Source organism: Acinonyx jubatus, chromosome D3, assembly GCF_027475565.1.
Source record: "Acinonyx jubatus isolate Ajub_Pintada_27869175 chromosome D3, VMU_Ajub_asm_v1.0, whole genome shotgun sequence".
NCBI lineage: Eukaryota > Metazoa > Chordata > Mammalia > Carnivora > Felidae > Acinonyx > Acinonyx jubatus.
The window spans coordinates 39,615,333-39,637,505 of NC_069392.1; the positions used below are offsets into that span (position 1 = coordinate 39,615,333).

At 36.3% G+C, this 22,173-nt stretch overlaps 1 protein-coding gene across 2 annotated transcripts in view; it reads left to right on the forward strand.

Moving 5' to 3' along the window:
• The window catches only part of MYOM1 (myomesin 1), a 136,882-nt gene that overhangs the window by 91,093 nt on the left and 23,616 nt on the right, over window positions 1-22,173 (forward strand). For both annotated transcript variants that reach the window (XM_027068596.2, XM_027068592.2), the window contains 3 exons: window positions 16,820-16,976; window positions 18,575-18,681; window positions 18,798-18,842. In XM_027068596.2, coding sequence (XP_026924397.1) covers window positions 16,820-16,976; window positions 18,575-18,681; window positions 18,798-18,842 — 309 coding nt within the window. The remainder of the gene's footprint in view (window positions 1-16,819; window positions 16,977-18,574; window positions 18,682-18,797; window positions 18,843-22,173) is intronic.

Below are 22,173 nucleotides of genomic sequence, written 5' to 3' on the forward strand. Positions count from 1 at the left end.
AAACCATTCTTAGCTTGCAGACCATACAAAAGGAGGCAATGGGACAAATTTAGCCTACAGGCCACATTTTGCTGACCCCTGGATTAAACCAACAGCAGTTTTAACTGGATGATCTATAGAGTGGAGGCGCTTTCACTTCCCAGTTTCAAGAAACACCTTGATTAGACTAGAGAAGATAGTCTTCCCCTTTATTATGTAAACAAATTTTACAATGTTTACTGTGCAAATAACTTCAGATTATTACATTATTATTATTTAGTCATTTAATCTCTATTACTTTTCAAGGTTATTATATATTTCAGTTCATAGAAGTTACATAAAAGGAAGCACTGTAATATACAGTGTAGGGAATATCGTCAATAATTTTGTATACTTTGTATAGTAACAGATGGTAACTAGGCCTATTGAGGTGATCACTTCTTAAGGCATGAGAATATTGAATCACTGTGTTGTACACCTGAAATTAACATGATATTGTGCCAATAAATCAATAAATATATTTTTAAAATGAGGCACCTGGGTGACTCGGTCAGTTAAGCGTCTGACTCTTGATTTCAGCTCAGGTCATAATCTCGTGGTTGATGAGACTGAGCCCCGTGTTGGGCTCACGTTGACAGGATGGAGCCTGCTTATGATTCTCTCTCCCTCTTTCTCTGCCCCTTTCCTGCTTGCACTCTCCCTCTCTCTCTCTCAAAATAAATAAAGATTAAGGAAAATTTTTTTAAACATTGGAAATGAAAGAGGATAAAAAAGTATTAACCAGTTATTTTCAGATTAAAATAAAGGCTGGGTATGTAATGTAATATTTATTTTTATGACAAGGAAAGAAAGTAAACGTAGAAACCTTTGATCTCACTACAAGTTACTTGAAAAGTATACCAAAAGTATACTTTTAGGAAATATCTACCCCTGTCATCCTATCACTTCATAACCTGCTTTCAACTACTCTTATAACTACCCTCTAAGACTGGGGTGTGAAAGTGACCTTATACACAAGTGTGCAAGTTGTCTGGAGAAAGTGCCACACCTCATATAAGTACCTTTTATAAAATCCCATAAGAAAATAGGAAAATGCTAGAAACACACATAAAAGGCAACACACGAAGACACTAGGATATATATTCCTGTAGGAATCAGACTCTGCAGTTGCCCACTGTAAGGAAATAGAAAATGCCAAATGGCCAACATGCAAAAGGATCCAACTGCAGACCCTTGTAAGAACAACATTTAGGTTACCATGAAGGTGAACTCTTAACCTAGTCATTGATAAGTTAAAAGCACCCTGGAAGCAGTGGATTCCAAATCAGATTAACTGAAGGAAGGTTAAATTGATTTTTTATTTTCACATCAATAGCCTCAGAATAGCAGATGGCCTGGCCTGACATTAACAAAGCTATCACTATGGAAATTTTACCACCAGAGAATGATCTTCTCGTGAGTTCCTGGGTGAAGAGTTTTGTTTCACTGATTTGTAATAAAGCAACACAAATCATTTTGGGGGCCCATTCCATTCTCAGAATATAACTACAAACAGCAGTTGCAGACACTGATCCACTAAACAGCACCAGATTAAGCCATTCTCTGGCTCACAGCTTAGGACAAAATCCTACGATGCACAATGTCAAAGTGCTTCACCATGAAGAAGCCCCAAAACCAGGAGACACTTGGACTTGTTCATATGCAACAGGCACATTCATTCTTGGAATATAGATTTCTTCAGCACCTACAATTAATCAGGTGCTGCATGGGCAGCAGGAGTAGAGGAATATGATATCGTCATTGTATACTGGGCTTACAATCTAGTGGAAAACCCAGACTTTACACCATGGTGTGAGATGACAGCTATGACAGACATTCATAAAGTATTTGTCATACCTGAACAGGCTATAAACTGGGTTTCATAACTCCCTGTAAACACTTATGTGTAGTGTAAGGTTGTCTATATTTAATAATTTTGTTAAATACCAGTATTTTATTTTTACCCAGATATTTATTTTATGTTAGAATGGATACGGCAGGGGTGGGAAGGCATGTTATCAATTTCAAGATTTGGGATGTGTAATTTGGATTGCTATTTCAGAAGAACAGCTTCTTTTGGAATGCATTATTAAAATTTCAGCTAGAAAATAAAGCTTATCATGTAACAGCAAACCTCAAATACATCTAACAAGATACCTCAAGTGTAATTTGAATTTGTGTTAAAAGTTAACTTAATCCACCAGGACTGAGAGGATCACTGGTCTCCCTTTGAAGTCAATGAATATGCCAGCAGAGTAGCTCAGCCACAGCCAGAAAGTCCATTTGTGCTGCTAATGATGATCCAGAAAAATGGACTAAGTGTATCATGCTTTACCAAGAAATCTATTAAGCTAGAAAAGCCTATAAAGAAGAATATGCTGTAAAATATTGAGTGTAGATTTGTTGGTACATAAGATGGATGCACTTCTATTCTCGATATTCGATATTTTTCAAATAGTGTCTTGCTGATTGCATCAGACCTGGGTGGAGGGGGAGGTAAGGTGAGCCTGGTTAGATGGGAGATAAGAGAGAGACCTGCCAAGGTGTGGCAGGTGATCTGGCCAGCAACAAATAACTGGTGGTACAGGCTGCAGGTATTTTTACCAGTGACTCACCAGCAGGCAGGAGAATTCAGGTGATGGGCAGGAGGACCCAAACACAAGGCAGAGTCCCAAGCAGGACCTGGGTTACCAGAAGTTAGGACTTAGTCACTAGGAGGGAAGCAGTTAGAAGAACTAGAGGGAATAATGAGCTGGGGTTGAGTTAGCCAATTCCAGTTTCTAAAACTTGCTTGGTCCTAGAACCTGGCAGGACCAAGAAAGCAAATGTAGCCTGGAGGTAGAGTTTTAAAGGATTCTGAAGCTGGAAACCAAGCTGACTGTTAGACTCAACTGGGGTAATTTAGAAATATTCACTTGTATTTGCTTATTAACTGTTCTCTTTCACCCATTAAAACAGTAGTTCTCAAATTCAATATACATTAGAATCATGCTAGGAACTTTTTGATAATACTGACTTCATTCCAGACTCCATTGCAGACCAATTATATCAGAATCTCCAGGACTGAGTCTGGGCATAGGTTCATTTTTGTTTGTTTGTTTAGGTGTTTGGGTAATTCTAGAATGAAACCAGGGTTGTAAACTGTGTTACACTGTAGGCTCCTTCAAAACAGAAACTGTGTCTTTTCTCCCTGTATGCGAGGGCCTAGTACCTGGTGTGTGATAATCATTTGTTTCAAGGAAAAAATAATGAAGGACTACTATGTTTTGGCCAGTGAGTATGACTCTGTTTTATAGCCACAGAGTATAAACTTAACGCTAGATATTTTGTAATGGAGGCCACAATGTGGACAGCAAAGTGATAGGTTAACCCCGTAGTTCTGGTCTTAAACATAGGGAGCTAAGTTATCATATGTGGCTGATTACATTAATTCATTTCTATCTGTTTCTATTCTGTCCCACTCTCCAGACACACACACACACACACACACACACACACACACACACACACATCATGGAGGACAAATAACTAAAGCTTGTAAAAGTGATCTATTAATGCTGATGTTAAAGACTTAATTATATGAAAAAATCTGCATACCAGATTATGAAATATACGGGAAAGTGAACAGTTTACTGTGATTTCATTTTAACTTTTAAATTTTATTTTTTTAAATCATTTTTTGAAGAAGAGAGAAAAGCAGGACAGTTAATTTCCAAACCATTCATTTTAGCCCTGGGCTGTACCTTACCTCTTTCACATATTGAGTGTGGTAGCAAGCCTGAAGGGAACATTAAAATGCCATTCCACACAATCTGGTAGATCCCTGTGTCCATATGTAGGATTTGTGTAGGATTGAGGCAGCTGACTCAAGACAACTCTTCTTAAATCCTTTTTAGACCAAAGTAATCTCTCATTTTTATGGCCAAATATCTTGTGTTCTTAACCAAATTCTTCATGTTCAAAGATTCACAGGTCATTTTTGAGAAAATCTAAGTCCTGACAGATTTTGGTCTACTTTTCCAGTGCCAGCTATGTGGGAAAGTGAGATGGCCTTTCATCCAGATGAGAATATCCACAGAGAAGCCTTTAATATGACAGCAGCATATCAAATTTACTGCCTACCTGTCAAATATCTGAACCATTTTGATCATACATTAATCAACTTTAGAGAATGTGGCTGGCTCTTCAGACATTTATGAGTTCAGCCGTGAATTGACAGTAGCTCAGTACCTGACAAAAAACAATTAGGCCATGGGACATTCTAAAAAGAAAATTCGAGGATGTCATAGCTACAGCTTTCTTACTCTGACACCACACCAGGTCCCTCTACACGGGCATTGTTAGGTGGATTAGCCTGGGGCCTATTAGAAATGCTGGCGTTACTTTTGCTCTTGTTTTTCTAGAGTATTTATAAAAAGAATCACCCATTTGAATGTCACATATCTTTTTGAAAATTGCTATGGAATTTTTTGCCCAGTGTATTTTAAGGACTTCTTTATTTAAGGAATTCCACTGCGGAACTTCCTCTTATTTTTTTTTTTAATGTTTATTTATTTATTTTGAGAAAGAGAGCGCGTGCCTGGTTTTGGTGAGGTGAAAGAGAGGAGAGGGAGAATCCCAAGCAGTCTCCAAACTATCAGCATAGAGCCCAACACCAGGTCCATCTCACCAACCATGAGATCGTGACCTGAGCCTAAATCAAGAGTCTGACACTTAACCGACTGAGCCACCCAGGCGCCCCATACACTTCCTCTTAGATTTTAATATGTGGAAAAATTAGCCTTTCCAGATAACCGTAGTGATTTCCTTTTTCATACAAAGAGGAATATACAAGCCAACATGTCCTTCCTTTTCAGATACGAGAAACTCTGAGCTCATTTTTCAGTTGTTTTCAATTTTCCAAGATACATCTTTTTGTTTTAAACTCCTCACATTTATTCTTTGTTGTCCCATATAATTTCTTTAAAGTATTTTCCCAAAACACCATTTTCTCTGTAAACGAACACAGGAAAACTCTACCTTTTTTTCCAAAGGAATTTTCAATCAATCTCCTGTTATGGTACTATTGTAAAGTACTTGGCTTACTAAGTCACTCTTTAAAATATCTTTATTCAGAGAACTATGTTAACAAATTAATTAAAATTAACAGTAATGGAAAGCTTTGAATTTGAAAAGCATTGAAAGATTGGATAGCATCAGCATTGTAATTGATGTGACAAATAAGAACAAGCTATAACTTGCTGAGCATTTTAAGACAATGAACTTATTTTCTGTTTATAAAATGTTTTTAAATTGCATTCTTTCTTTGAAGTGTTACTTTGACTAAACACAATGTCCTAATGAGAATTGTTACGGGGTTCAAGAAATAGGCTTATATAACTAGTATTTGAAATATTTGTAGTGAATTTGATTTTTCAAAAGCTTGAGATGATGATTACTTCTAGAGTGATAATTTGAGCCAGTTGACATGTTACTGATTTGTCATGGAAGAGATCAAGCTTTCAAATCTGGGTATAAAATTAAGTAGGAAACCCATTGTGACTAGAATACTTTCTTGTTGGTGCTTTTATTTCACTTGTCTGTTTATCAAAATATTGGTATTATACTTAATCTTTACCAAGATAAGTTTGAGTAAGGCAAACGTTGCAATTCTAAACTGACATTTTTCTTTTAAATCTGTTTTTTTTCAATCCAGTCCCTTGCGTATGTAATATGTATGGAAAATATGGAACACAAAACCCCTGCTCTTTATACTTGAATCCTGTTGTTGATAAATTAATCACGAATATTACTTTTTGAAAAATGAAATCCAATCAAATACGGGTCTTAGCGAGTATTTGATTTTTAAACATTAAGTGCCAAATATAGCTTTATTTTTTATTTTTCCTTTTATCCATATAAATCAACTAATAGTACTTACTATAGCCAAAATTATGTGTACATAAATTGAAGAATGTTCATGCCTGTTTTTCTGCCCACTATATATATAGTCTACCATGTACTTTGACATGATTAATCAAGAAAAGTCTCACAGATGAGGAAACTCTCTTAGATACTAGCTTACATTACATCTAATCCTTCTCATTTTGTCTCTCTAAACAATTACTTAATTTCAAATTATAAATTTTAATCTAAGACTTCCAAAAAATTATCATATTTTTTTCTAAAAGTATAAATTAGTACATTTCTTATGTTAGAACCCAGCTATAAGGTAATGATGTAAGACTTATAGGTTAAGGTAGAAACACATGTATCACCTGGGACTTTAAAATAGCATCTTTTCTTTCACTTCATACTTTCACAAAAGACCTCCAACTACTTTATGAAAATTAATTCTCCAGAATAAGTCAACAAGATAATTCTATAGTCTTCTCTCAGTAATTGGGACAATTGAGACAGCAACTAAGCAGGGTTTTCTTATTCTTCAAGTTGCATGAGTTTGGGATCAAATTTGGCCATTCAGACACCTGAACAATGCCACAGCAAAGCCATGTATTGCAGCTGGCCCAGACACCAGCCCCACCCACAGCCCAGCTGTAGACACAGACCTGCCACAGAACATGAGTATATGCAGTCCAAAAAAGGAATGTCCCTTGAGCATCTAGCTCTGGTGGTCAGAAGGGGTTGCACTTCTGGGCTCCACATGACATCTACACAAGACCACTCCTTCAAGACCAGGAGCATTAGCTGATTTGTCTAATACATAAAAACAAACACAGAGAGTGAGGAAAAAAAAAATTAAAGGACAGAAGGTTATGTTCTAAATGAAAGAATAAGACAAAACATCAGAAGAAGACATTAATGAAACGGAGATAAGCATTATACCTCATACAGCGTTTAAAGTAATGGCCATAAAGAGGTTCACTGAACTCAGGTAAACAATGAGTTAACATAGTGAGAGCCTCAACAAAGACACAGAAAATATAAGGAAAATTCCAAATTGAAGTTACAAAGCTGAAGAATATAGTAACTAAACTGAAAAATACACTAGAGGGATTCAACAGCAGACTGGATGAAGCCAAATATCAGATCAATGAGCCGGAAGACAAAGCAATAGAACTCACCCAGACAGAGTAGTAAAAAGAAAGAAGAATTTAAAAATATGAAGATAACTTAAGGGATCTCTAGGACAACATCAAGAGGAATAACATTTGCAGTATTGGGGTCCCAGAAGGAAAAGAGAAAGAGAAAGGGCCAGAAAACTTATTGAAGAAATACAGATGGAAACTTGCCCAATCTGGGGAAGGAAACAGACATACAAGTTCAGGAAGCCCAGAGAGTTCCAAATAAGATGAACCCAAAGAAATTCACAATAAGACACACTGTAATTAGAAGGTTAAAAATTAAAGAGAGACTCTTAAAAGTAGCAAGAGAAAAACAACTTATTGTGTACAAGGGAAAGCCCATAAGGCTATCAGCAAAATTTTCAGCAGAAACTTTGTGAGCCAGAAGAGAGTGGCACAACATATTCAAAATGCTGAAAGAAAAAAATTCTCAACCAAGAATTTTCTACCTGGCAATGTTATCATTCAGAATTGAAGGAGAGATTAAGAGTTTTCCAGATAAGCAAAAGCTAAAGTTCATTACACTAAACTAGTCTTGCAAGAAATGTAAAAGAGACTTCTCAAAACCAAAAAGAAATGGCACTAATTAATAATAAGAAAATATATAGCAAAGTAAAAATCTCACTGGAAAAGGTAAATATGTAGTAAAGATAGTGGATACATCCATTATAAAGCAAGTATGAAGGTTAAAAGACAAAAATAGTTAAAATTAATTAAAACTACAATAATCAGTTAAGAGATGCATAAATAAAAAGATGTAAAATGTGACATCAAAAATAAAAATGTGTGGATGAGAGAAAAATGTAAAGTTTTGGAATATGTTCAAATTTAAGTTGCTATCACTCAAAACACACTGTTATATACATAGAAAATTATATATGCACCTCACAGTAACTACAAAGCAAAAACCTATGGTAAATACATTTAAAAAATGAGAAGAAACCTAAATATAATTCTGAAGAAAACCATCAAACCACAAGGGAAGAGAGAAAGAGAAGAAAAAAGGAACAAAGAGGAACTACAAAACAGCCAGAAAGCAATGCACAAAATAGCAATAAGAACATCTCTATCAATAATTACTTTAAATGTAAATGGACTACACTGTTCAATCAAAAGATAGAGTGGTGGGAGGGGCACCTGGGTGGCTCATTCAGTTGAGAATCTGTCTCTTGGTTTTGGCTCAAATCACGATTCATAGTTCGTGGGTTTGAGCCTCACGTCAGGCTCCACACTGATGGTGCAGAACCTGCTTGGGATTCTCTCTCCCTCTCTCTCTGCCACTCCCCTGCCCATGTGCTTGCTCTCTCTCTCATTCTCTCCCTCTCTTTCTCAAAATAAATAAATAAACTTTAAAAAATAAAAATAAGATATAGAGTGGTGGAATGGCTAAAAAAAAATCAAGACTCATTTTAGGGTGTCTGACTGTCTCAGTCAGTTAAGCATGTGATTCTTTATTTTGGCTCGGGTCCTGCTCTCACTGTCATGGGATCAAGCATTGCATTGGGCTCCATACTGGGCTGGTTGTAGATCCTGCTTAATATTCTCTCTCCCTCTCCCTCTGCCCCTCCCCTGCTTTCTCTCTCTCTCTCTCTCTCTCTCTCTCTCTCTCTCTCTCTCACACACACACACACACACACACACACACACACACACAAACACCCCAACAAGACCCATTTATGTGCTGTCTACAGATCTAAAGATACACTTCAGATTTAAAGACACACAAAGACTGTGGGAAGGGATGGGAAAAGACATTCTATGCAAATGGAAATGAAAAGAAAGCTGGAGTAGCAATACTCATACCAGAAAAAAATAGACTTTAAAACAAAGACTGTAATAATAGACAAGGGCATTTAAATATATATTCACCCATAATAGGGGCACCAAGATATATAAAGAAAATATTAACAGACCTAAAGGGAAAAATTTATAGCAGTACAATAATAGTAGGGACCTTTAACACTTGTATCAGTGGTTAGATCATCCAAACAAAATTAATAAGGAAACATCAGCCTTAAATGATATATTAGACTAGAGGGACTCAATAGATATATACAGAACATTCCATCTAAAAGCAACTGAACATTCTTCTCAACTGCACATGAAACATTTTCTAGGATAGATCACATGTTAGGCCACAAAACAAGTGTCAGTAAATTCAAGAGCATTGAAATCACATCGACTATTTTCTGTGACCACAATGGCTTGCAACTAGAAATCAATTATAAGAAGAAGACTCAGAAAATTACAAAAATGTGGAGATTAAACAACATGCTACTGAACAACCACTGGGTCATCAAAATAATCAAAGCAGATATTAAAAAAAAAAAACCTAGAGAAGTGAAACCAGAAATTACATACCAAAACCTTGGGGATGCAGCAAAAATGGCTCTAAGAGGAAATACCTTAGCAATATAGGTCTACCTCAAGAAACAAGAAAAATATCAAATAAACAATCTAACTTTACACCTAAAGGAGCTAGAAAAAGAACAAACAAAGCATAAAGTAAGTACAAGGAAGGGAATAGTAAAGATCAGAATGGAAATAAATGAAATAGAGACTAGGAAAAAAATACAGAAGATTAGTGAAACTTAGAGCTGGTTCTTTGAAAAAGTAAACAAAACTGACAAACCTTTCGCTATGCTCATGAAGGGAAAAATAAACAAAATTAGAAATCAAAATTAGAAGAAGTTACAACTGACACCACAGAAATATGAAGGATCATAAGAGACTATGAAAAATTATACACCAACATAGAGGGCCACATAGAAGAAATAGACAAATTCCTCTAAACATACAATCTTCCATACAAGACTGATTCATGAAGCTATAGAAAATATACTAATTACTAGTAAGAAAATTGAATCAGTTATCAAAAACCTCCCAACAAACAGAAGTCCAGGCCAGAACAGCTTCACTGGTGAATTCTATCAAATATTCAAAGATTTGATACCTATCCTTCTCAAACTCTTCCAAAAAATTGAAGAGGAGGGAACACTTCCAAATTTATTTTATGAGGCCAGCATTACTTGATCCCAAGACCAGATAACACCACAGAAAAAGAAAATTACAGCCCCATATTATTGATAAACATTGATGCAAAAATCCTAAACAAAAATCCTTAGCAAACCAAGTTCAACAATACATTAAAAAGAATCATCCACCGTGATCTAGTAGGATTTATTCAGGGATACGAGGATGGTTCAAAACCCACAAATCAATAAACATGATGCACCACACTGACGAAATAAAGGATAAAAAATATATGACCATCTAAACAGGTGCAAAAAAAGCATTTGGCAAAATTCAACATCCATTTATGATAAAAGCTCTTAACAAAGTGAGTATAGATTAGAATGTACTTCAACATAATAAAGGCCATATATGACAAGCTTTCAGTTAACATTATACTCCATGGTGAAAAGCTGAAAGCTTTTCCTCTAAGATCAGGAATAAGACCAGGATTCTCACTCTCACCAGTTTTATTCAATATAGTAGTTGGCATCCTAGCCACAGCAAGAAAAATAAATAAAAGGCATCCAAATTATAAAGGAAGAAGTAAAACTGTCACTGTCTGTAAATAACATGATACTATACATAGAAAACTCACAAGACTACACACACACACACACACACACACACACACACAACTGTTAGAGCTAGTAAATGAATTCAGTAAAGTAGCAGGATACAAAATCAACATACAGAAATCTGTGGTGTTTCTATACACTAACAAATTATCAGAACGAAAAATTTAGAAAACAATCCCATTTACAATTGCATTAAGGGGTGCCTGGGTGGCTCAGTTGGTTAAGCATCCAACTTCAGCTCAGGTCATCATTTCACAGCTTATGAGTTTGAGCCCTCTGTCAGGCTGTATGCTGACAGCTCAGAACCTGCAGCCTGCTTTGGATTCTGTGCCTCCCTCTCTCTGTCCCTTCCCCACTTGCACTTTGTCTCTCTCTCAAAAAAAAAAAAAAAAATTAAAAAAGAGAATAAAATACCCAGGAAAAATTTAACTAAAGAGGTGAAAGACCTATACTCTGAAAGCTTTAAGATATTGAAAAAAATTGAAGATGAAACAGACAAATGGATATACCATGTTCATGGATTGGAAGAATTAATATTGTTAAAATGTCCATACTACCCAAATCAATCTACAGATTCAGTGCATTCCCTATCAAAGTTACAATGGGACTTTTTCACAGAAATAGAACTAGAACTAGTAATCCTAAAATTTGCATGGAACCACAAAAATACAAAATAACTAAAGCAGTCTTGAGAAAGGGGAACAAAGTTGGAGATATTATGCTCCCTGATTTCAAAAATACTACAAAGCTATAGGAATCAAAACGGTATGGTATCAGCATAAAAACAGACACACAGACCAATGGAACAGAATTGAGAGTGCAGAAATAAACTCACACATATATGGATAATTAATTTACAACAAAGGAGACAAGAACACGCAATGGAAAAAGGAGAATATCTTCAATAAGTGGTGTTGGGAGAAATGGACAGCCACACATAAAAGAATGAAACTAGATCACTATCTTCCACCATACAAAAAAATTAACTCAAAATGGATTAAAGATGTGGATGCAAGACCTGAAACTACAATTCATGGAAGGAAATAGACAGTAAGATCCTCAATATTGGTCTTAGCAATGTTTTTGTGGATCTGACTCCAAAGACAAGGGAAACAAAAGCCAAAAAAGAAAAAAATTGATTACATTAAGCTAAAAATCTGCTAGTGAAAGAAACCATCATCGAAACAAAAAGGCAACATACTGAATGGGAGAAGATTTTTGCAAACCATGTATCTGACAAGGGATTAATATTCAAAACATACAAAGAATTCGTATAATTCAACAACAAAAAACAAGCAACTTGATTAAAAAAAATGGACAGAGTGGTACCTGGCTGGCTCAGTTGGTGGAGCTTGTGACTCTTGATCTCAGGGTTGTAAGTTCAAGCCCCACATTGGGTGTAAAGATTACATAAAAATCTTTTTAAAAATGGGCAGAGGATCTGAATAGACTAGACATTTGTCCAAAGACATATAGATGGCCAACATGCACATTAAAAGATGTTCAACATCACTAATTAGTAGGGAAATGCAAATCAAAACAATAATGTGATATCACTTCACAATGGTTAGAATGGCTATTATCAAAAAGACAAGAAATAATGATGTTGGAGAGGACATGGAGAAGAGAGAACCCTCAAACACTGTAGAAATGTAAATTGGTGCAGCCACTGTGGAAAAGAAAATATGGAAAATTCCTTTAAAAAAATTGAGAATAGAGCTACCATATAATCCAGCTATTCAACTTCTGGGTATTTGTCCAAAGAATACAAAAACACTGATTTGAAAAAAAATATAATCATCCCTTTGTTCTTTGCAGCATTATTTATAATAGCCAAGAAGTGGAAACAGCCTAAATGTCCACTGATGGATAAATTGGCAAAGAAGATGTGGTATATATATACAATTGAGTACTACTCATCCATAAAAAGAATGCAATATTGTCATTTGTGACAACATGGGTGGACCTCAAAGATATTATGCTTAGTGAAGTCAGTCAGATGGAGAAAGACAGATATATGATATCACTCATATGGAATCTAAAAACTTAAATGAACAAACAAAACAAAAGCAAACTCATAGTACAGAAGATGAATTGGAGATTACCAGAGGGGAACAGGGGTGAGAGTGGGAAAAATGAGTAGAGGGGATCAATTGCATGGTGATGGATGGTAACTAGACTTTTAGTGGTGATCACTTTGTACTACATACAGATATTAAATTTGTGTGTTACATACCTGAACCTTATATAATCTTTCTTTATTCCTTCCTTCCTTCCTTCCTTCCTTCCTTCCTTCCTTCCTTCCTTCCTTCCTCCCTCCCTCCCTCCCTCCCTCCCTCCCTCCTTCTCTCCCTCCTTCCTGCCTTCCTCCCTCCCTTCCTCCCTCCCTCCTTCCTTCCTTCCTTCCTTCCTTCCTTCCTTCCTTCCTTCCTTCCTTTCTTTTAAAGTCTGGTTATCAGCAGTTTTTATTTGTTTGTGTAAGTTTTTATTTATTCTATTTAGTTAACATATAGTGTAATACTGGTTTCAGGAGTAGAATTTAGTGATTCATCACCTACATAGAACACCCAGTGCTTATCACAGTAAGTGCCCTCCTTAATACTCATCACCCATTTAGCCCATCCCCTGTTGCCCTCCCCTCCATCAACCCTCAGTTTGTTCTCTGTAGTTAAGTATCTCTTATGGTTTTCCTCCCTCTCCTCTTTCCCCCCTTCCACTATGTCCATCTGTCTTATTTCTTAAATTCCACATATGAGTGAAACCTATGGTATTTGTCTTTCTCTGACTGACTTGTTTCACTTAGCATAAGTCCACACACTAGTATTCCTGAACACTCACTGGAGAATTCTAGCTCCATCCATGTTGTGGCAAATGGCAAGATTTCATTCTTTTTGATGGCTGAGTAATATTCCATTGTATATATACACCACATCTTCTATATTTATTCATCAGTCAATGGACATTTGGGCTTTTTCCATACCTTGGCTATTGTTGATAATGCTTCTGTAAATGTCAAGGTGCATGTGTCCCTTCAAATCAGTACTTTTTTATTCTTTAGGTAAATACCTAGTAATGCAATTGCTGGGTCACAGGGTAGTTCTATTTTTGACTTTTTGAGGAACCTCCATACTGTTCTGCAGAGTGGCTGCACCAGTTTGCATTTGCACTAACAGTGCAAGAGGGTTCCTCTTTCTCCACATCCTCACCAACATCTGTTGTTTCCTGTGTTATTAATTTTAGCCATTCTGACAGGTGTGAGGTGATATCTCATCATGGTTTTCATTTGTATTTCCCTGATGATGAGTGATGTTGAGCATCATTTCATATGTCTGTTAGCCATCTGTGAAACTTATATGTTATAGACTAAATTTTCCTCAATAAAAAAAAAAAAACCTGAACAAATTATTGTTTTAAATTCCCGGTTCTATTTACCTGAGAATTTACTGCTGAAGCATTAAGATTTGAAAATACATTCTAAAACTCTTTGATAAAAAGTCTTTTGAAATAGATTGGACATTTTAGTGTGTACTTTTCAACCTTGGATGCAGTGTACTGAATCTTATTTACCTCTTTCGTTGTGACTCAGGGCCATAAAGATCAACCTTATTTATTGTACAGTGTTGGAATACAGTGATGTCATTAAGGAGTGAGGAGCCATTTGTCCCTCTTTAAATATGCCTTTATGCCTGCATTTATATTTTCTGCCTCCTCTCCTGCTGTCATTTTCCTTATTCTCAGTGTACCTGCTGAGAGTAGTTTTTTGCTTCCCTGTGCTTTGGGGGTTTAATCTGCTGACAGAAACCAACCAACCAACTTTCTCGAAGTGAAGTTTAAATAGATTCCAAGTGACGATCTACAGAATTCTCCAGTGAGTGTTCAGGAATACTAGTGTGTGGACTTTGTCACATCAGCACTGCCACTTAGGGGCTTGTTTTCCTTACTTCTTGGTTTTGGGCAGTGTTCCAGATGGATGAAGTGTTACTGCACAAAGGCTAGCTGTGGAATTGAGAAAACAGCTAAGCTAATTATATACTATTCATATTCTTTCAGTTTTGTAACTCCTTTGCAATGAAGTAAAATCTTTCACTTTAATAAAAACAAACCTCACAATTCTTGACTAAGCAATATTTTTTTTCTGTTGTAAACTTAAATCATGCCTCTAGTATAATAAACAGCAAGCTTATGGATGATTCACTTCCTTTTAAAAGGGATTACAGATCAGACAATGAATGATTAATATGAATAATCCATCATGCCTCCAAAATAGATATTATGCAAATAGCAAGGAAGGTTTAGTCAACCTCTGTCATTTCTTTCCTCTTCATGACAACACAGATATACAGAAGTTTTCTTATTTGTACTCTCTCTGTGACTCAACCATGCCGTGTATTCTAACACTGCCTCAACCTCCACACTCTTAGGTGTTAGTCTTTTCTTAAGTTTTAATGAGAGGACTTTCTCACTATTTGTTATACAATAATGGATGGTAAGGATTCATCATATGTTATCAGGAGTAGAACTAAAATATGGTCTGCAACTTTCAGTAGAGTAGACTCAGCCCTTTAGAAGTAATACATGGGGGACATTTCACTTAAATATAATTAAGTCTTTATTTGATCATTATTTCAGTTGATAGCCAAATATGGAAATAGCCCTTTTTTTGTTTTTTAAAAAGTAATTTTAAAAATCACTAGAAGTAGTCTTCTCTAGCCATTCCATGTGTTAAAAATCACTTTTTGGGAGTTTATAATTGAAGCACACACTGCCCTCAGTAAGGACACAAATTAAATCAACTGCCTGGCTTAGGAACCAAGATCTTCATGTTGCCATGCACAATTTGGGCACTCATTTTCTTTTGGCCTTCCCCTGGGAGGAGTTTTGCAATTTTTTCCCCCTGACAAGTTTTACTGTACAGTAAGCCAGGATGCTGACTTCTTACAATTTAGAGAGAAAAACTTCAGTCTTTTGGCAGTATCTATTGGAAGACTTTTTTAATGCTTTCTTTTTAAGTTTATTTATTTATTTTAAGAGAGAGCAGGGGAGGGTCAGAGAGAGAGAGAATCCCACACAGACTCCACACCACCAGCGCAGAGCCTGATGAGGGGTTCGAACCCATGAGCTGTGAGATCGTGACCTGAGGAGCCAAAGTCAAGAGTCAGACACTTAACAGAGTAACCCACCCAGGTGCCCCTTTTAATGCTTTAAAAAAAACAAACCTGTACCTTTCTTAGATTGAATATATTTTTCCTAACATATGGAAACAAACTGAGTTTAGACTGGTAACTGAATGAGTGTCAATTTGAGAAGAGCATTTTACCTTTCAAACTGGATTTATGCATAGATGTGAATGTTTTATGTGCTATACAAACTCTTTGAATCCCCAGATTAGATGCAGGTGCAATTTATTATAACTCACAAAAACATAAGAACTCAAAACACTAACTGTATTGTTTTCTTTTAAAAGCTAAAAACCAATCTTCTTGAAACATCTGGATCTCTTGAAATTAATTTCCATTTAAATTTCCATACAGTTCAATAACAGTCATGTCTAGATTGCTGTCATTCTAATCTAGAGGGGCATCTTTAGATTTATATATGCTTACTTGATAAACAGAACAAGTTTCCATGTATTTCATCATTTTTTAAATGATTTACAAACTTTAATCATGTAACTATAGGCAATTTTTACTACCTCTGTTTCTCCCCTTTGGTTTCTTTATCTATTATCTATCCTTTCCTGATGAGTAGCTGGATTTGGGTGTTATTGAAGCAAAAGTCATCAATTCAGTCCTAACAAGGATCATTCAACTTTCCTTTTGCCCAGGGCTGCCTTGTCCTCTTTATTATGACCAACTTGCTCCTATAACTGTACTTTAAGTCACATCAACCAATTTTTATTCAGCCCTAGACTGGTGGTATCTCTACCTGAAAAATATGGCACATTAATTAAATTCCATGTTGCAGTATAGAAGTTGAATTGTAGAGCAGGATGCAGGCTTGTCCATCCATAATGAGCAGTTGGGTCTTTTCTCTTGCACAGGCTCAAGGCCCTGCTTGAAGGTTAAAGTAACGGATCCCAAAGTAGGGAATTCTCACTTTGTTGATTTCTATTAGGAAATAATCAGTGCCTTGTTTTGGATCTTCTAGGAACCAAAGAGGTTGTTGTAAATGTGGATGATGATGGCGTAATTTCATTGAATTTTGAATGTGATCAGATGACTCCAAATTCTCAGTTCAACTGGTCCAAAGATTATGTATCCACTGAGGGCTCTCCACGATTAGACGTTGAGAGCAAAGGCAACAAGTATGTACCATTTCAATCAAAATTAAATGGGTTTGTTTCCTTTAATGATAGGAGAGTGAAGTTAAGTGCTTTGCTTTCTCTCTCAAATACTTGGCATAAGGGGATGAAATCACAAATATTTTATATTTGGTCATGTAAAAAGTAATAATGTCAACCTTAAAAAATAACAATCCTACTTTCATATTATTTCATTTAAAAAGCTTTCTTATATGTTATCAAATTTGCGATGTTGGAAAAGCCTTAATTGACATTTTAAAAGTCAGCTTTAATGATGCTTTTCATTATTTTATGAAACTTCATAATCTTAAAGTAATGGTGAGGATGCTTATGGGGAGGGAGCAAGGAAGAACTTGCTGCTTGCTGATTCAAGTTATAGTGAATTAAACGAAATAGGTATAATCTCGTCTGTTTTTTTCACCCCCACTTAAGAATGACATAATAATACACTGGAATGAACCTTGTTTGGAAAGCAGAGGACAGATGAGTTCTAGCCCTAGCCCTATGAGGGGCCAGCTCTGTGACCTGGGGTAGCTTTGAACTTCCATGGGCCTCCAATTTCTTTTTCTATAAAATGGGAGAGATCGAAGATTAATTTTGTGATCAATTACTTCTTTCACATCCAAGATTTTAAGTTTTCTTTTTACTTTGCCTTGTTTAGCAAGTTTTATATTTTTATAGTTCCAACCATATTGGATTGCATTTGGTAAAGCAAAATGCTTTTAAGTATTATTTTTATTACAAAGATGCCCAAAATATCTCAAAAATAAAGGAATAGTAATTTTGTTGGAGGATGACAAGGACATATTGAATATAACTAAAAGACATTTTTCCATCAGCGTGCTATAAAGTACTTGAAGTAAAACATAAATCTGATTAAAGAAAAGGCAATCAAACTATACAGGTTTTCTTCCAATTTGTGCACTTGGCTCACATTTATGTTTGGCTGATCTTAGACACTGAGTAGCAACATCACTCACCAAAGTTAGAAAACACAGTGAACTAAACCATTGACCCATTCATTTATTCATTCCACAAATATTTACTAAGCACATATTATGTGTCAGAAAACTATTGGATGCTGGGAGACACAACAGGAAATAAAACATATCTCGTCCCTAAAGGCACAATGACTATATAGTGGAGGCATACGTATAATAAAATAGGTAATACCAATACAGTATGATAACCTCAAAAAGGAAAGTTCAGAGGTTAACTAACATAAGAGGGGCACTTGGAGTTGTCAACAGAAAGTTCTGCTCTGTGGAGGAAAATGTTTTTTTAGTTTCCCCCAGCAAGGGCTGATCAGTTAAAAATATCTTTCTGGGGGATGGGCATTGATATGCAACATAGCTTGGGGATGGGAGGTTTGTACCAGCTCCCCACTCCTGTCCGCCTGTCATCCTTGCAGCCCCAGGAGGAGGTCAGGAAAGTCTTCCTAGAAGCTGCAGGAATGTGCAGGTTTTACGTCAGTAGGGGAATTAGGAGCAAGTGCTCCCCATGAAGGAAGTCTCATAGGTAATCACCTGGAGACAGTACAGGACGCCAGCCCACAGACCCTGGACAGCCTCCCTTCTTAACAAGAGTATTCTGTTCTGCAGGACGAAAATGACCTTCAAGGACCTTGGGACGGAAGACATAGGTATTTACTCCTGCGATGTAACAGACACGGATGGGATAGCGTCAAGCTACCTGATAGATGAGGACGGTAAGCTTAAAATCAATCCATTCATAAGTCTAATGCTGCTCTGATTCATCAATGATCCTCTGGGATCAGGTGAGTTTTGTTTTAGTAGTTTAATTGTTCTTTTTTTCTCCCTACAGAGTTGAAACGTTTACTAGCTCTCAGCCAAGAACACAAGTTCCCAAGTAAGTGTCCACAGTACATTCACAGAGTTTAGCAATCCTGCTAGGTGGTGACTTCTGGAATAGGTCAGAAGACAACTCTGACAGGGTCAAGACAAGAGGCTCTTGAGAACACACAATGGAATATAGACTGGTAGCTACAAATGCACTTTCCAGAAGTGCTGCTTTTATCTTTGCCATTGTTCTAAACAGATACAAATACTAACATAGAAAAAATGTCACATGCTCTGTGACATAGTGAAGTGTCAGGTTACGTAGGTGTAACAGCTGAATAATCAAGTTCTTCACCTTTTGCCTATGTATTTTGGAACCTTATATATTATATAATTCTGGATACATTAATTCGCATGTTTTTTAGGCAAACCAACCTCTTCCTGAGCAATTTAATGTTAGCACATAATAGAAGAATCATACCTCTAATTAAAGATAATCTAAAGACATTATCTACCATTTTAAACTCCTGGAAAATAAGGTAAAGATGCCTTAGTCAGAAAAAGAATCTCTCTGCACTATCTACAAACTCTTCAATAAAGCACTTTCCACATAAAAGATTAAATTTTGCAGTTGACACCTAAAAGAAGAGAAAGAAGTGTGAAATGACACCCGGAAAGTTCCATTGGCCTGATAAGATCTCTTGCCACTTATATCTATTGACCAAACTAGGGGATTATCTAGAAAGTTATACCCTAGAATTTGAGAAAACAATTAGGGAGTGATAATCCACACTCACTCTTTTAAACCAGGACTTTTTTTTTTTTTTTTTACTGTTTGGTCCCTAAAATATAATTCCTTTACTGATACAGAATTTTCAGGAACTCAGGAAATTATACCGTGATCCCAGACCATAGACAAAACCTTGCATGTTTGTATATGTGCATTTTTCTAGGAGGAAGGTCTGTAGCTTTCCTGAAAGTCCCAGTGAAGGCTATGATTAAAAAACAAACACTGCTCTGGAACCAATTATCTGACTTCTTTTCCATTACCAAGGAATGCTTGTTCCATTGTGAGGCTGAGTGTTGGTGACTATTGGCCTCAGTGGTTCAAAACCACATTTGTTCAACAAAGCAGCACAGCAACATGCTTATGGGGTGTGAAAGTAGGATACAGACTTTCTGAATTCTGGGAGAGAACCATTTTTTGTCTGTATGCTTATTCACTATGAAACTGGAAAAGTAATGCCATGGTGTCTTAAAAGTTATTATCATTTTTTAATTGTATGGAAGGTAGATATTTGGCCTGTACTCTCCTTATTCAGTACTTTTGACCCAGTCTATGAACCTGGGAAACTCATTTTAATTTCCCTGTGCCTTACTTAGTATCTTTACTAGCAATGGCTGTTGTAATAGTTTATAGCACCTACTGTATAGAGATGCTGTGAGAGATAATATAGTATTGGTTGATCCTTGAGCTCTTCAGGAAAAACATAAATACTAATTGAAGTAGAATAGTGATCCTCAAAAAACCCACTTGTAGAAGATTTTCTACAAGCTGTACAGGATGCTCTCCCTTCATGTCCCCAGGGCTGTGAAGTAGGGAGTAAAGGAGAGGGTCACTGTGCTGACCATTAGTGATCACGGTCTACTTTCAAACATTGGTAGAAATGGAGACAAAGAGCAGCTTCCACTTATCTAGTTAGACAATAAACACTGGCAAAGCATCTGGGCAACAGCTGATCCAAATGACATTTACATTTAGCTTAAAGGATGGAGATGAGACAATATTGGGTGTTAGTGTTGAATTGGAGGTGCCCAAGCCTCCCTGAAGTTCAGTGATCTTATGGACTTGGAGGCAGTAATTGCCCAATGTCGCTGTCATGGATGCTGAGATATTTTATTTTGCATAAACATAATCACTCGAATTACTGGTTCTAGGAGAGAGAATAGTAGCAAACTGAGGTTCCCTTTTTATTAGAGCCCTGGTATGGCATTGGGTAGGCAGAGAGAGAGAACTCAAGGATGTGTTAAAAACTCTGACATTCAAGTATCAGATCTCCCAACCCAAGGGTGATTTGCTTAGCCCATTGAAGCAGCATTTTATTTTATTTTATTTTAATTTAATTTAATTTAATTTAATTTATTTTATTTTATATTTTATTTTATTTTATTTTATTTTATTATTTTTAGACAGAGAGAGATAGCACATAAGTGTTAGAGAGGGGGCAAGAGAGAAAGAATCTTAAGTAGGCTCCAAGCTCAGCACAGAGCCAGATGCAGGGCTCAATCCCATGACCCTGGGATCATGACCTGAGCCAAACTCAAGAGTTGGACACTCAGCCAACTGAGGCACCCAAGTGCCTTGAAGCAGCATTTTAAATAATACAGCTCCCACACTTTTCTTCCCCCACCACTATTAGATCAGCTTGGCCACTACATGAATATTTTCAGAGATCTGATGATAGGGTCAAAGTAGCATATCTAGTTTCTCAATTTATGCCCACTTCCTTCTGGTAAATGTTGACACATAATTAAGTCTTTTCTTGAGATTTTGTAGTTTTAAATGGGTCTTACTTCTTACCGAATGTGAAAAAAGAGTATGGTGTTCCTTTAGCCCTTGGCACAGTAAATTCTCCTACTTTAAGCTGTTTTCAAAAATATTTTGAAAACCACTAAACATATGCCTTAAACATACAAAAAAACAGATATTTTGCTGGAGGAAATTAACTGCCAGAGAAAAGAGCCTAAAGAAATTTAGGACTGAGAAGAAGAAAAAAAATATGTATAAAACTAAAAACAGAAAACAACCTAGCGGGTCTTACCAGCTTTGATATTAAGATGCAGTATACAGAGGCAACCTACTTGAGAGAAACTTACTTTATTCTCCAAAGATTTCAAGGTATTATGAGGGAGATGATGGAAGGTATACTTCAGTATCGTCAATGGCTTGCATAATACCTCTCGGTTATTATCCCATGTGTACCTATGTGTGCAGGTATATGCAACCACATACACATCACTTATATCTATTTGGTATGTCCTTTTGGGTATCAGTGTATTATATTTTATCAGGGGTAGTTGTAGGGTTTTGTTGAATTAACTGGAAGAAAAAAGAGGTACAAAAATATTAATAGCCAAATTTATAGAGCACTTATTATATGCCAGCGTATTTATAGGGTACTTAAATGGAGTATATCATTTAAACTCCACAATGACCTGAAAAGTTTCAGTTCTAAGGTGATTTAATTTTAGAGATGTATACTGTGAGGCCCAGAGAGATTGGGTAACTAGACCACAGGTACACAGCGGATACCCGTGGTTAAGCCCAAGTAGTCTGTCACTAACCAGGACATGAACTGTTACTGTGTGTGCACCTGCTGTTTGCCACCATACCCTCTCTG